Source organism: Urocampus carinirostris, chromosome 8 (assembly GCF_059441175.1).
Source record: "Urocampus carinirostris isolate Australia breed hairy pipefish chromosome 8, RoL_Ucar_1.0, whole genome shotgun sequence".
NCBI lineage: Eukaryota > Metazoa > Chordata > Actinopteri > Syngnathiformes > Syngnathidae > Urocampus > Urocampus carinirostris.
The window spans coordinates 26108525-26122352 of NC_142356.1; the positions used below are offsets into that span (position 1 = coordinate 26108525).

At 40.5% G+C, this 13828-nt stretch overlaps 1 protein-coding gene across 1 annotated transcript in view; it reads right to left on the reverse strand.

Annotated features, from left to right (window-relative positions):
* The window catches only part of LOC148361447 (voltage-dependent T-type calcium channel subunit alpha-1H-like), a 161558-nt gene that overhangs the window by 67970 nt on the left and 79760 nt on the right, over nt 1-13828 (reverse strand). Inside the window, exon 9 of the mRNA XM_088342125.1 lies at nt 10990-11512. Within this exon, the coding sequence (XP_088198251.1) occupies nt 10990-11512 (523 nt within the window). The remainder of the gene's footprint in view (nt 1-10989; nt 11513-13828) is intronic.

Here is a 13828-nt window from a genome sequence, read left to right on the forward strand (position 1 = left end):
CTTGCTTTTTTTTAGGTGGTTTTAAAAGATCCAGACTCAAGCCTTCACCCTCAGCAAAACAGATATCCTTGGAACAATGTAAAGACTGTATAACTACTAAAAGAACGAATTAATACAGTGAGACATCATGTGAACACATTAAGAAGTATATAAGTAAATACTTATTAAGTTAACGATGTGATGATTCAAATTAAAATGTTATAATAAAAAGAGAGAAACTCTTACAGATGTATTTTATTATTTTAGTACAGAAATGCTAGGTATGTTGGGTGCACTGAAGCAGACAGGAGAACCTTACAAAGGGTCATCAACAAAGCCCACATAATCATCAGGTGCAATCTTCTCAGTGTGGAGGACATTGCCAGCTTGCAGTTCCGCAGCCGAGCAAACAACATTTTAAGGACTACTCTCACCCTGGCCACCACCTCTTTGACCTGCTGCCCTCTGACAGATGCTACAGATTTCTTTAAACAGTTTCTTCCCCAGGACAATCACCACCCTAAACAAGCACATAAAAGTGTGAAGAAATATCTTGCCCTTTGTATAAACGGATTTATATACATATCTTATTTTTGTTTTTTCACAATGTTCCTGTTAAATGTCCTTGCATTATTTTCCTTGTGCTATCTTATAATGAACTTAAAAACAAGGCCAGTCTACAAGCACTATGTCTGATATTCTATGTTTTCTTCTTAAAAATATTTTGTCACATCTTTATCCTGGAGTACCATGTGTGATCTTATAAACAACGTGCACTAAGTTGCAAGCAATGACAATAAGAAGTAAGACCGGGCCTAAAAAAATCCAGCCAGACCTGACCCGCGAGGACATAAGCCTGTATCAGCCCGAACCCGACCGATTAACTTGATTTAAGGTACCAGGGCCGAAGTAAACCCGGAGCTGCCCTTCGGTGCTTTGGTTGAAGTATGAAGGGAGCCCAAGTGCAGCGCCGATGTGCAGCTTTGGGTTTATCTCGGGCTCGGATCCTCAAGTTGAGTGTGCACTTTGGCACCGAAGTACGCACTGTCCCAAAGTGCACTCTTCAGCGGTGAAGTACAGCGCCGAAGTGTGTTACTTCAGAATAATATTACTCGAGTCGAAATTAATAAACTGCGAGAGAGAAGCCCAGCCGACCAAAATTTCAGGCTGGGTTCGGGCCCGGGCCCAAGATCTTACCTGTAATGGTAATAGAGGAAAATCTAATTCTAAAGAAACACCAAACAAGATTGAATATCTTAAAATGAGAAGAAAAATAAAATAAAATTATCATTTATTTGGTTAAATAATATTTTTTCAGAGCTCTTCTTAGAACTGTAACAGTTACAAAAAATGTAAGATAAAAACTGGAAATAAAAACAGTTTACAATTGAATAATTCTAAAAAAAATGCTTTCTTCACTGCTCAACACTTTATAGACTTTTTGTTGAGTCTATATAATGCTACTACAAAAGTTTTTCACAAAATAAAAAGGTATTTCAACAAAAAACCTGCATTTTGCCAAAAATACACATACAAAAATCAGAGAATACTTTCAGGTGTCTCACACTTAACGGTGCTAATCTAGCACATGGTGCTTATTTCTGTGATTTTCTGTCAACCCTTATTTAACTGGCATTCTAACTGTCAGTTTCACTGACTTTGCAAGATAGTAGGCCCGTCTGAAGTCTAGATAAAAACTAAAGGGGTGACCCTACCAGCCATAGCAAGACAAGTTGATCGTTACAAATCTGTGATTTCAAGAATATTGATTCTTTGTAAAACTACACTCTTTCAAGTCCACGGTGGACAAATGCAAGAGAGGATAGGTCAGTGCGGAGGATATCAATGGGTAATTGCTTCCAAGCTGCAGCTGAAATTGCTTGCCAGTTCAGTGCTGAAAATGGTTAGGATCTGTCTCGCCGTTAAGGAGCATTTAGACTAAAGGCCCACATTGCAGTGAACAAACCTCTGATTAGCAAAAATAATCAAAAAGCTAGACTGAGCTTTTCTGAAGAGCATGCTGTGTGGACAGTGGAGAACTGGTCAAGAGTTAACATTAGTGATGAAAGCCGATTTAATTTTTGGGGTCTGATGGAAAGCAATATGTCCGGCGACACATAGGAGAAAGACTAAACCCAATGTGTGTCAAAAAACTAATGAAAGGTGGAGGAGGACGTGTCATGGTTTTCGGCATGTTTTCTTCAGCCTCTTGGACAGCTTCATGGTTGTGTGAATGCAAATATGTACCAGAACCTTCTTCAACAGTACATGGTTCCGTACTTGGGTTCGTCACTCAATCAGCCAGCAGTCTTCATGCTACAATGTTTCTTGTCACACAGCAAAATGTGTAAATAATTTCCTTGAAAGTGAGAACATTTAATTAATGGCATGGCCTGCCCAGAGTCCTGATCTCAACCCAACAGACAACCTCTGGAAAATCGTTGGTGAAAATGTTACGGTCAGAAACCCGCTACAATCACAGAACTGTAAAGGTAGCTAGAAGAAGAATCGACCAAAAATTACATTAGAACAGTCTGAGGGACTAGTGTTATTCTGTGGCCGCAGATGTGCTGAAATAATTCCCAACAGAGGCTTGAAAACTTCTTACTAATTACTGACTGTTGTAACCTTCAGGAATTATTTTTCATGCCAAAGTCATTCCTGTTCTCTAAATTGGATCAGTGTGTTATCTAGTTTTGATTAGTGCGTTTTTTGAAAAATAATTTTTGGTCATTTTGTGAAAAAAAGAGTTGTCGCATCATGATATAGTCACAATTAAATGCCGTTGAACTGTAGATGAGTGAAGATCTCATCTCATCTCATTTGCTACACCGCTTATCCTCAGTAGGGTCGCGGGGGTGCTGGAGCCCATCCCAGCAATCATCGGGCAGTGGGCAGGGGACACCCTGAACTGGTTGCCAGCCTATCGCAGGGCACACGGGGACAGACAACTCACTCGCTCATTCACACGTAGGAACAATTTGGACCGGCCAATTCACCTGAAATGCATGTTTTTGGAATGTGGGAGGAAACCCGAGTGCCCGGAGGAAACCCACGCAAGCACGGGGAGAACATACAAACTCCGCACAGGAAGTCTGGAGCTGGATTTGAACCCACGCAGGAGGTTCCCAAGACATAAACTGTGTCGCACATGCACTAACCACTGCGCCGCCGTGCTGCCCCATGAGTGAAGATGTTATTTAAAAAAAATCTATTTATTATTAAAGATTGTTCTCTAATTTTGAATTTCAATACACTGACACAGGAGTTCGGAAAGACTATGCTAAGATGTTCATACAAAATCACACATGTAGACCAGGTTTACAGAAGACCGTAAAAGGCTTGGGTTACTTAAACAGTCTCTATTATTCATGAAACAGTCCTGAAAATTACTTTTATTGAGATGCAAAGGTAGGCAAACAGAAATTTTAGTTTGGCATTTAACCGCACTTTTCTTCTTCTATTTTATTCCAGACTTTTTTAGATTCCAAAAATGTACTTGTACGTCAATAAAACCGACATTCAGTATTGATGTGATGCCCCCCTCTGAGTTTCACATGAAAAGTAACTTCACTAATCCGTTTTGTGGCTCATGCCGTTGTGTATTAGCTGTTGTTCCGATTTTCATTCGTGTAAATGAGCCCAAAAGTCAAATCCGCTTTGTGCAAGATGACTACGCTCAACAATAATACCTCCAATAGGATTATGTCCCTCCTCAGATCCTGTAGTGCACTGTTTGCTCCCAGCTACTTAGCTTTAAACCAATTAGGATGAGTGACAATCTAGCAGGCGCTCATTTAATATCATCTTCCATATTGGACACGAAATGAATAAGCCCATCTTTTATTTACTATATTTGTAATGACTGTTGCAGTAAAACAGAAATCATTTTAATGGTTAGTACTTGGTGTTACTTTATTTCTAGGATACACTAGGATGATTTTAATGGCCTTTTCAAGTGTTGTTAATTAGTGGCCATTGTACCATAAGCCACTACAGTAGCATATTCTCCTTGAAGATGTCATTAAAAGTTACATAAAAACTAATGAAAGCTGGGGTTTTTGCTCTGGGCCAACGGAAGACACCACCCGAATGTAATTTATATTCATATTTTATTTCTTTATTTTTGCACACTGCTGCTGCTAATGTCCTTGCAAAATTTTTCAGTGCACTATTTTCCAGTGCACTATTTTTCAGCGCACTTTTTTTCTGACACTCCTACAAGTTAGGCCAGTATACATGTTAAAGTCTGGTACACCTTCGACCAGAGGGCTCCAACCGGGTTTAGAACCGGGCACATGTGTGTCCAGTGCAACACACCTGTCCCTAAATATTCCCCACCCTTTATAATGACATTTTGAACAGCACACGTCATCGGGTCATTTCATTTCCACTGCCACGCCGTCTTTGTTTTCTTTTATTTCTGGTTTGGTGTTTGGACATTTTGTTTGTAGTTTAGTACTCACTCGATAGTTTGTTACTTTGTTCTTTGCATTTTTCGTTTCTGGTTTCAGTCTTTGTTTCTAGTTCGGACTTGGTCTGGTTTGATTTTGTTTGGACATGTTTTGAGCCCTTTTGTTTGTTGTTTCTTTGTTCCTGATTTCGTTAATAAAATACTGTTAGATTTTTAAAATAGATCACTCAGTATGTTGTCACCATAACATAAGTTTATTGATTGATCATCACATTTTGGTTGCCGTAAATGCACATCATGTTCGTCCATATCTTTAGTGATTTTTTTACGAGCTGTATCCTTTCTTATCAGTACTATCCCAGCAATGGTCTCCCACCCTTTCTTTCTACGTCTCAGGAATGTGCAGTACTCAATCTCGTAGGAGTTATCCTTTCTTATACCTGTAATGCGAGATCCCAGAGGTGCCTGTAAAGTTTCATGTTCCATTTCTCAAATCCACACTCTTTCCCTATAAGACAGGGGGAGAAACATTCCTGCATGCATTTTGGTGGGAGCGCACTCCTGGCCAATATCTTAGTGGGAGGGCGCTTCCCATCCACTGGTCCTGAGTGCAATCTTGATTTTATCGTTATGTTGAAACTTTGTAATAAATGTCTTCAACTGCATTGCTTTTCTCCAGCTCTTTTTTTCAAGTTCTGAATACTCGGTCTGGTCAGGAAAAGAACACGTAGCGAGACACTGGAAGAGAACACGTGGCATGACATCGGAATATCTTTCGCCTTCATTACCATTCTTAAAGGTAGTGCGCCTGCCTTATTTCCTGATTCCCCCACATGGGTCCACACTAAAAGAAAACACATACCACATACACACTACATGCACTATCCACCCAAATATTATTTTAATATTTCTTTAGGCGTTCTATTACATGTTTATCCTGGAGTGTTATGTGTAATGTTGTTGTAAATAATGTAAACTATACTTCTTAATGAATAACAGTTAAGACTATGCTATCCTATTCTTGCTTTATATCAGCCATGAAAATAAAATTCAAGTCATTTGAAAATGTGGGTCACGACCTCTGATGGCATCAAAGAAGTAAATTATAAAACCAAAACACAAGAGCTTTCGGATTATTATTTGAACTAGAATTCCAAAATAAGTCGAAAAATAAGATATGAATCCCCATTTTTCTCTGTATAGGCAAGATACAGTGAAGAAACTATTTGAACACCCTGCTATTTTGCTGTTTCTCCCACTTAGAAATCATGGAGGGGGTCTTAAATTTTCATCGTGCGTGCATGTCCACTGTGAGAGAGATAAACTGAAAAAAAATCAGGGTGTTCAAATAATTATTTTCTTCACTGTATATGTTTTTTCCCAGTCTTGTGCGCCTGTTTAGGATGGTGATGGCCCTGGTGAAGAAACTGTCTCTAAGCCTGTTAGTCTTTATTTTAAGGAACCTAAAACGCTTTCCATAGGACAGCAGGTCAAATAGGTGGTGGCCAGGGTGAGAGGAGTCCTTTATAATGTTGATTATAATGTGTTATAATGTCGCAACATCTAAATGAGACACATTCTTAAAACCAATGCAATTGAGATCATTAAATCATTCATTTTTCAGCCCCTTTCCTCACTAAGGGTCAGGAGGGTGCTAGATCCGATCCCAGCAGACTTTGGGCTGTGGAAAGGAGGATATCCTGGAATTTTGACTTGCCAATCAACCTACGCGTGTTTTTGGTACGTGGGAAGAAACCGAAAAAAAGCTCAGAGAAAACATGCAAACTCCTGGCTGGGAGCTGGAACCCAGGACCTTCTAATGGTGAGGCAGATGCTCTAACCAGTCACCACCATGCCAACCCATTTGAGATCAAAACATCAAATATTGCGCTTTTTTTCTTGGTGTCAATGCAAGTAGATTGCAACGGTAACCGATTTAATCCAAAAGGATCTCTGTACCAGAATAACAAATAAATTAACCTACATATTATTTATGATGTGATTGGCAGAGCAAGAAAGTTATACATAAACAGTAGCATAGGGAAAAATAACGTTTTTTTTGTCTTAACATCTTCGTGAAGTGATGCACTGCTCCTTTTGAAAAAGAACAAAAGAAAAATAAATAGGTAATCCCCCATATATTCCAAGATGGCGGCGCGCGCGAATGCAGCGGCTTCAGGGGCTCCAGTTCGTCTTTTGTTTTTCAGTGTTCTTTTATCTCTCATAGTTCCCTTCGACTCCTTTCACAACTACAATAACATCCACAACATCGCGAGGGATATACAGAGACCACCGATCTCCCTGGGTGATCTGCCTGCCGACAACGATGGAGCAAAGTAAAAGGCTGCCGGTCGGGCCTAGGCTAAGAAGGCGACCACACAGACCAGCGCTTCCAAGCATGTTCCTGACCATCACCAGATCCACCGTCCACAAAATGAATGAATTTGAGCTGCAGATCGCCACCAACAGCTTCGTCCGAAATTAGAGTATTTTTGTCATCACGGAGCCTTTGCTTCCCAGACGCCGCAGTCCAACTAGTTAGGACGCACGCTTCACTGGCACGAACGAGACGGAGACTCCGGTAAAAACAGGGGTGGAGGACTATGCGCTACAATAAGAGCCGAATCATTGACACACACTGCTCACTCAATATAGAGTTACTAGCAGTATCGTGTAGACCCTTCTATCTACCGAGAGAGCTAACTGTGGTCATTGTGGTTGCTGTTTACGCTCCACCGGATGCTAACATTCCACCGGATGCTAACGTTAGCATAGCTAAATCTCCTGTCCGCTGCTATCAATAAACAGCAGCTTGCACACCCCGACGGAGCTTTTATCGTCGCCGGACTTTAATCAGGCATGCTTAAGGACTGTACTTCCCAAATTCACTCAATACGTGAACTGAGCAATTAGGGGAAAAACACTGGACCGTGTGTACAGTAAGATCAAACATCTAGTTGGATCCGGCCATCGCTGTCTGTCCCTCACCCCCTCATACAACCCCTCCGGAGGAAAACAAAGCCTATGCAACAAGGACAGTACAAACATCTTCTTTGTTCCTTTATCTCTTTGTTTTCTTTATCCTCTCTGTAAAATGTGAAAAGGGGTGCCACGTCCAATTTCGTTGTCACAATATATTCAACCCATGTTGTAACAATGACAATAAAGGTATATTCTATTCTATTCTATTCTATTCTATTATGAAAAAAGTCCATGCAGCAAGAAAAAAATACTGGTTTGAGGTGTGCTTTAAATTAGAACCCTTGGTCTCACTATCACCCTCTGCCTTAAGGTGAGAGCATGCCTCACTATGTATTTGCAGACTCTCAGTAATATATACCCTACTAATTATATTAATAATATTAAACATTCAATATTTGTGAAGTTATGGTTATAAACAACTTCAACACTGAATGAAAATAACCATTCAGTATGATTTTATTTTTATATTTCCATGATGATCAGGTGAGGCTGTGCCTCACCTGCCTCCCTTGACTGCATGCCACTCCTCTCACAAAAACTGAATAACTCACTAAATGTTTTCCAGTTGGAGGTATTTAATGTACCACCACTCCATTTGGCCTGTCGCAAGTGGACTGTAACCATAAACATAATACTAAAATGGGTATATCTTCGGATGCAAATAGCCCCCAAAATGCAACTTAAGTTTTATATCAGTGTTTCTCAAACGGTGGTACTAGTATCCCTAGGTGGTACTTTATGGCGCTTGAAGGGGTACTTTGAATTTTAAAATAGGTCTTATAAAGTAGTACCAATGCAAAATTTAGAGCATTTACCTCCATTGTGAAAAAACAAAATACACTTGTCCAATTTTCAAATCATCTTTAAGTGCGTAAGAAGATTTTGTTAGCAAAATAACAATATAAGAATTAGATTTTTCTAAAAAATAATATTGTTAAATGATCCAAATGATCTGCAACATCAGATGATTTTGTGCTTCAGTTTAAATTTACTTCATGATGTATTTTTCATTTTACTACAAAATAAGTTGAAAAATAGTGTAATAAAAAGAATATTAAAAAAGTGGTATGAAAAAAGAATAAGAACATTCTAAATCCAAACAATTTCATGTCAATTGGATAAGATTATTCTTCAAACACTAGCTATTTGGTTTAAGAAATTTTCCACTTGGCGGACATTGATAAAAAAAAAAAAGGTAGAGGAACTTTCCAACTTCCCTTTTTTCTCCACTGACACTGCTACAAGTACTCAGCTTTTACCAGCTCATACTAATTTTACTCATGAAAATCGCTGCAAAAGAAAGACCTATTTTTGAAACGGTGACGTCAGACATGCCCTTCCCACGAATCTCCACAGCCCGTTGGGGCCCTGTGTCGACGCAGAGTGCTCCCCACCTCATTTGGTGGTGTGTCCCCGCCTTGCTACCTATTATCTGGCTTACAACTGGTGTGGACCACGGAAACCTACTGTGTGATGTGATTTCTGTCAAGTCCTCTGAATGTCAAAATGAAGAACATCAATGAAGCGCGGGTAAACGGCAGGAATAACTATGACGTGCATGAATGGATGAACGAGATTCCCACTGTTCCTATGGAGCAAGATTGGGATCTTGGCAGAATCAGAGGAGAAATGTCTATTACAGAAAATGAACACATTTTGCCGAGATCAAGACACTTGTTTATGGACTCTGCCCGCAACTGTTCTCAATCAACTAGCGCCGCAGTCAATCTTAATCAAATTAACATTAACTTATATGCAGAAGTGAGACACAAACATTCCCAAAACAAAACTCAATGTATTGTATTGACTAAAATTCAGTACCTGTAAAATCACAACAAGCTCTGCACTTGCTGTGCCTTGCGACTGATCTTAAGCTCTCCCATCCTTTGCGCACATGACAGAGGGAGAGAAAGAGAGGAGACCAAGTATTGCTACATTAAAAAAAAAAAAATCATTATATATGCTGACACAAGTTACTAACTAAAGAGGGGTACACGATAATTATTGGGCTGACAGTTATCCGATTAATCGGACAGCCTTATGTGACGTTACAGATTTCGGCCCGATAAAAAAAGATTATACCTGATGATTAGTCACCTGGTACCACAGTAAAATATTCAATCAGCAATACTACTTGTTAGAAAGATTTTAAGCATTTACGTATAATAATTTTTGTCGCACTCCTGTAATTAACGTTGGCTGCTGCGCCAGTTGATTGAGATTGACAGCAGCTTAATCGTGGCACAATGTGTTACTTTTCTCTTCTAGACATTTTCCCACTGATTTTTTTAAAATGGAAGAAATGGACGTGAATGAGATGATTTTCTGGCTGTTTAAGCCTAAGGTTTAAAATCCGATGCGGCTTGAACGAAAAACAAAGTTGAGTTTCGTCCTTATGTTTACGCAAGCGACTTTTGATCAGGTGCGCTCTGTAGCCTGGAATTTATGGTCTATATACAATGAAAAACACAATAGAATTACTCTGTCGGAAAACCTTCAGTTCCTAATTATATCGCCAAAATCATGGCTAGATGTCCTGTCAATTTCCGTCATAAATACAGATACAGCGGAACCTCGGTTCTCGAACATAATCCGTTCCAGAACCCTGTTCGAAAACCGATTTGTTCAATCACCGAAATCATTTTTCCCATTAAAATAATGTAAATCGTTTTAATACGTTCCAACACCCTGAACGTTTACCATGAATGTTTAATGTAAACATGAAGCTAACCCAGGCTAATCGTACGTTCGCGTTATCGTAATCTTCCGTACGAAAGATTACGCTAACATGAACGTGTAAAAATAAAAATATCAGGTCGTTTACAAGTCCTTTGGCACCCGGGTGTCCACAACAAGTTGTGAGCGGTTCATTGGAAAAGGGGCGCCGTTCCAACACCCTGAATTTTGGCCTCAGTTCCAACACCCTGAATGTTCAACGTAATCACAAAGCTAACCCAGGCTAATCGTACGTTCGCATTATCATGTTTGCGTAATCTTTCGTATGAAACATGAACGTGTAAAAACAAAAAAAAGGATAAAGAAAAGAATTATGAATATGATTTCTTACCTTTGTGGTCGTCAGCAGAAGCCATGCTGTATGTATAGCAAGATCGGAAACTCGCACACCTCTTTCATATTTAGCCATTATGTCTTTCTTAAAGGCAATAGTTGCACGAACAACTTTTCTTTTTTCACCCGTCCTGCTTGCACCGACCTTCTTCGGAGGCATAATTAGGGGCTAAAACACTCCGTTCACCGATATTAAAAGCAAAAGCGAAAAGAAGCAAGTGCGCACGTGATAACAGTTGGTCACGAGGGGTGGGGGCTATCTACACGATCTACACCTGTACGCCGCTCAGCATCGCACCCTAGCGTACCGGCGTTCAAACTCCGATTTTTTGACCGAACAGCGAAGCAAGAATTTCTTGAAATTTTGGGTCGAACACCGATTTGTTTGAACTGAGAGGCGTTCGAAAACCAAGGTTCCACTGTATAGCAAAATATTGTTTGATATTGACCTGCAAATTGTATCGGTAATTGCCCATCCCTACTCCTGAGAAGCTCGCTGTGACAAAAATGAAGTAACCCAGAAAAAATACTCCAACTCATCTCACCGTCTCCCAGCTGCCTGTTGAAAGTATCCGTGGCTACGACTGACTTGTGATACGGACTCCTCCCATCATGGTGAGAGAGGAGTGGAGATATGACGGGGTAATTAAATCCTCCGTTACTGAGCCGACCTTCCGGTGGCGGGGGCGGCGGATGGCGCTGGTGATACATCTGATGGAGGTGCGTCAGGTCGCCAGAAACATGGCCGGAATGCCGATTCGCCAGCCCGTTGACTTCGGCGATATTTCGTTCACGACGACGAGCGCAAAAGCAAAGCAGGCCGGCAGCCCATCGGGCGGCAAGCCGAGACAGCCGGCGCCACGCCTTGCGGCCAAGGTGCGCCAGGTAACGGATGATCTCCTCGTAGCAGCTTCCTGGTTGGCTGTCGCTGGCCAGCGTGGAAGTCGATTGGTGGAGCTGACGGGCGCGCTGCTCCGACTTCATCAGGGCGTGCTCGCGCTGCTTAGTCTCAGAGAACTGAGTGGCAATGACCACCAGGCACAGGTTGATCATGAAAAAGGAGCCCACCTGGGAAGGACAAAAATACATATAAAATTGTTATTTGTTAAACAGGAAAGCAAGTCATGTGCAGTGAGTACTCTTACTTTTTAATAGTTTAGGGACTAGAGTAGGGGTGGCGAACACGCGGCTCTAGAGCTTGGCCAATAAGAATGCGGCTCTTTGCCTCATCATATTTTCTATATACTGTGGTTCTTTGCCTCTTTTCATGTTTAGTTTTTTCCCCTCTTAAATCACACTTAAATCCATCAGAGTTAATAACAAATAATAAATAATATTTTGAAATCAATTAGGCAGATTTGTTGTTTTTATGATGCTCCGGACACATAACGGACTCCCAATCATCTGCGTAGGTTACGTCTAATGGCGGGAAATTAAGTAAACATTTCATGAGCGTGCAGACTGTTACCCTCATGGTCAAAATGGCAAAATGCAAAGCGAAACGGAAATATGAAGATGAACACAGGGCATTTCAGGACTACTTTTTTGTTGAACGGAATGACAAATCACTCTGATTATCATGCAGTACCACGATATCCCATTTCAAGACTTCAAATCTTCAGCGTCATTTTAGCACAGCCCATGCTAATATTGACACGGAATTCGCCAAAAGTACTGAACTACGCAAGCAAAAATTGAGCACCTTGAAAAGCCAGGTGAAAAGAAAGTCTCAAGTGCGTGGTGTGGTTCTTTGACCCTCACAGTTAAAAATTTTGGCTCTTTGTGTCAAACTTGTTCGCCACCCCTGGACTAGAGGTACTATCGGGCCTATAAGATCCAGCCCGACCCAACCCGCAGGTATTGAAGCCCGAACTAGCCCGAGGCCGACAAATTAACATGATTTGAGGGACGGAGCCCTAAGCAGATTTTTAAATTTTATATGTAAAGACTCTTTTTTGTGAGAAGGAGTAGAAGGATGGCTTCTTTCTCGCTGAGTTTTTTAAAGATTATCTACCCGTAATTGTTATTAGTTTAGGATCACTGCAATAGATTTTGTCCCCCTTTTGGGCAACCCAGCCCGCGGACTGGGACACGGCAAGCCAACCGCATGGAAACGGATGCGTTGCACAAAAGGGGAAAAGAATCCGCTGCCGGATTTCCCACAGAGAAAAACAAACTAAGAACTATGACGGATGTGCACCACCACTAGGACGAGAGCTATGTTTTGCAAAAGGGGGACAAAATCTTCCACACGGATCCACCATAAAGAAAAATAAACTAAGAACTATGACGGATGCACGCCACGCGTGTGGACAAGACCTGCATTGCGCAAAAGGGGGAAGGAAGCCACTGGGCGGATCCTCCACAAAGAAAAATAAACTGAGAACAACCATGGATAATCGAAAAAAGAAATCAACGAGAGAAGCCCGGCCTGACTCCAACACGATGTAATGATTGACAATTTTAGACCGACCCGACCTGAAAATTCCATTCAGGCCCGGGTCTAAGATCTTACCTCTCGTGTGTCTTAAGCATTACAACGGAATGCAATCTTGGAACACAATAACTTCTGCATACCGAGTACTGTAACACGTTATTAATACTCGTTTCATATACAAGGTCACAACCTTCCCTCAATTCGGTAAAGGTATCCCCTGAAGGTTGATTGTATTTAGCTACAAAAAAAATCAAGAAAAAAGGGTAAAAGAAAAGGAAGAGGAAAAGTCACAAAGAAAGACAGTCTTTTGGGTCTCTTAACTGCGTTTGTGTTATATTAAAACAATGTATGAATAATTTGAATGTAACAGTCAATCTTTTGGCCAAAAATGTACATTCAATGAAAAGTGTGATTAAATACAGTTCTGTATTGTAATAAATAAATCCAGAAATGTTAGTATTATGTCATTAAAGATATTTTTTAAGAAATCTCGCGTTATAGTTGTTTCCAATTATTCCAATCCAACTATTCCAATACTACATTAGTCAATTCATTAAGACTTGAAAAGACTAACTAGTGTTGCCTCCTGAAAAGCCAGCAGAATCTAACTTGATTTGATCTTACTGTGCTGAGCGTTTTGATTTTACATAACATGAGGCTCACCTAGAGGGCGCTGACATGGTTGTCGCCATCTTGCTGCTACAGGTACCTCAAAAAACTAAAACCTTGTGAATGGCTCGGCAAAGAAATGAGAAGCAAAATGGTCACTTTGAGTCTCAGTAGTCTGTAATCACCCTGTTGCGTTTTAGTACTCGGTTTGCACTCCAAGAAACAGCGATATCTAGCGTTGAAATATTAAACATGACTTTACTTGACTTAAATATTGTCCCTTTAAGGTGCATTTTTTTAGATGGATACATTGAATAAAATACATAGATCCTTAGCCC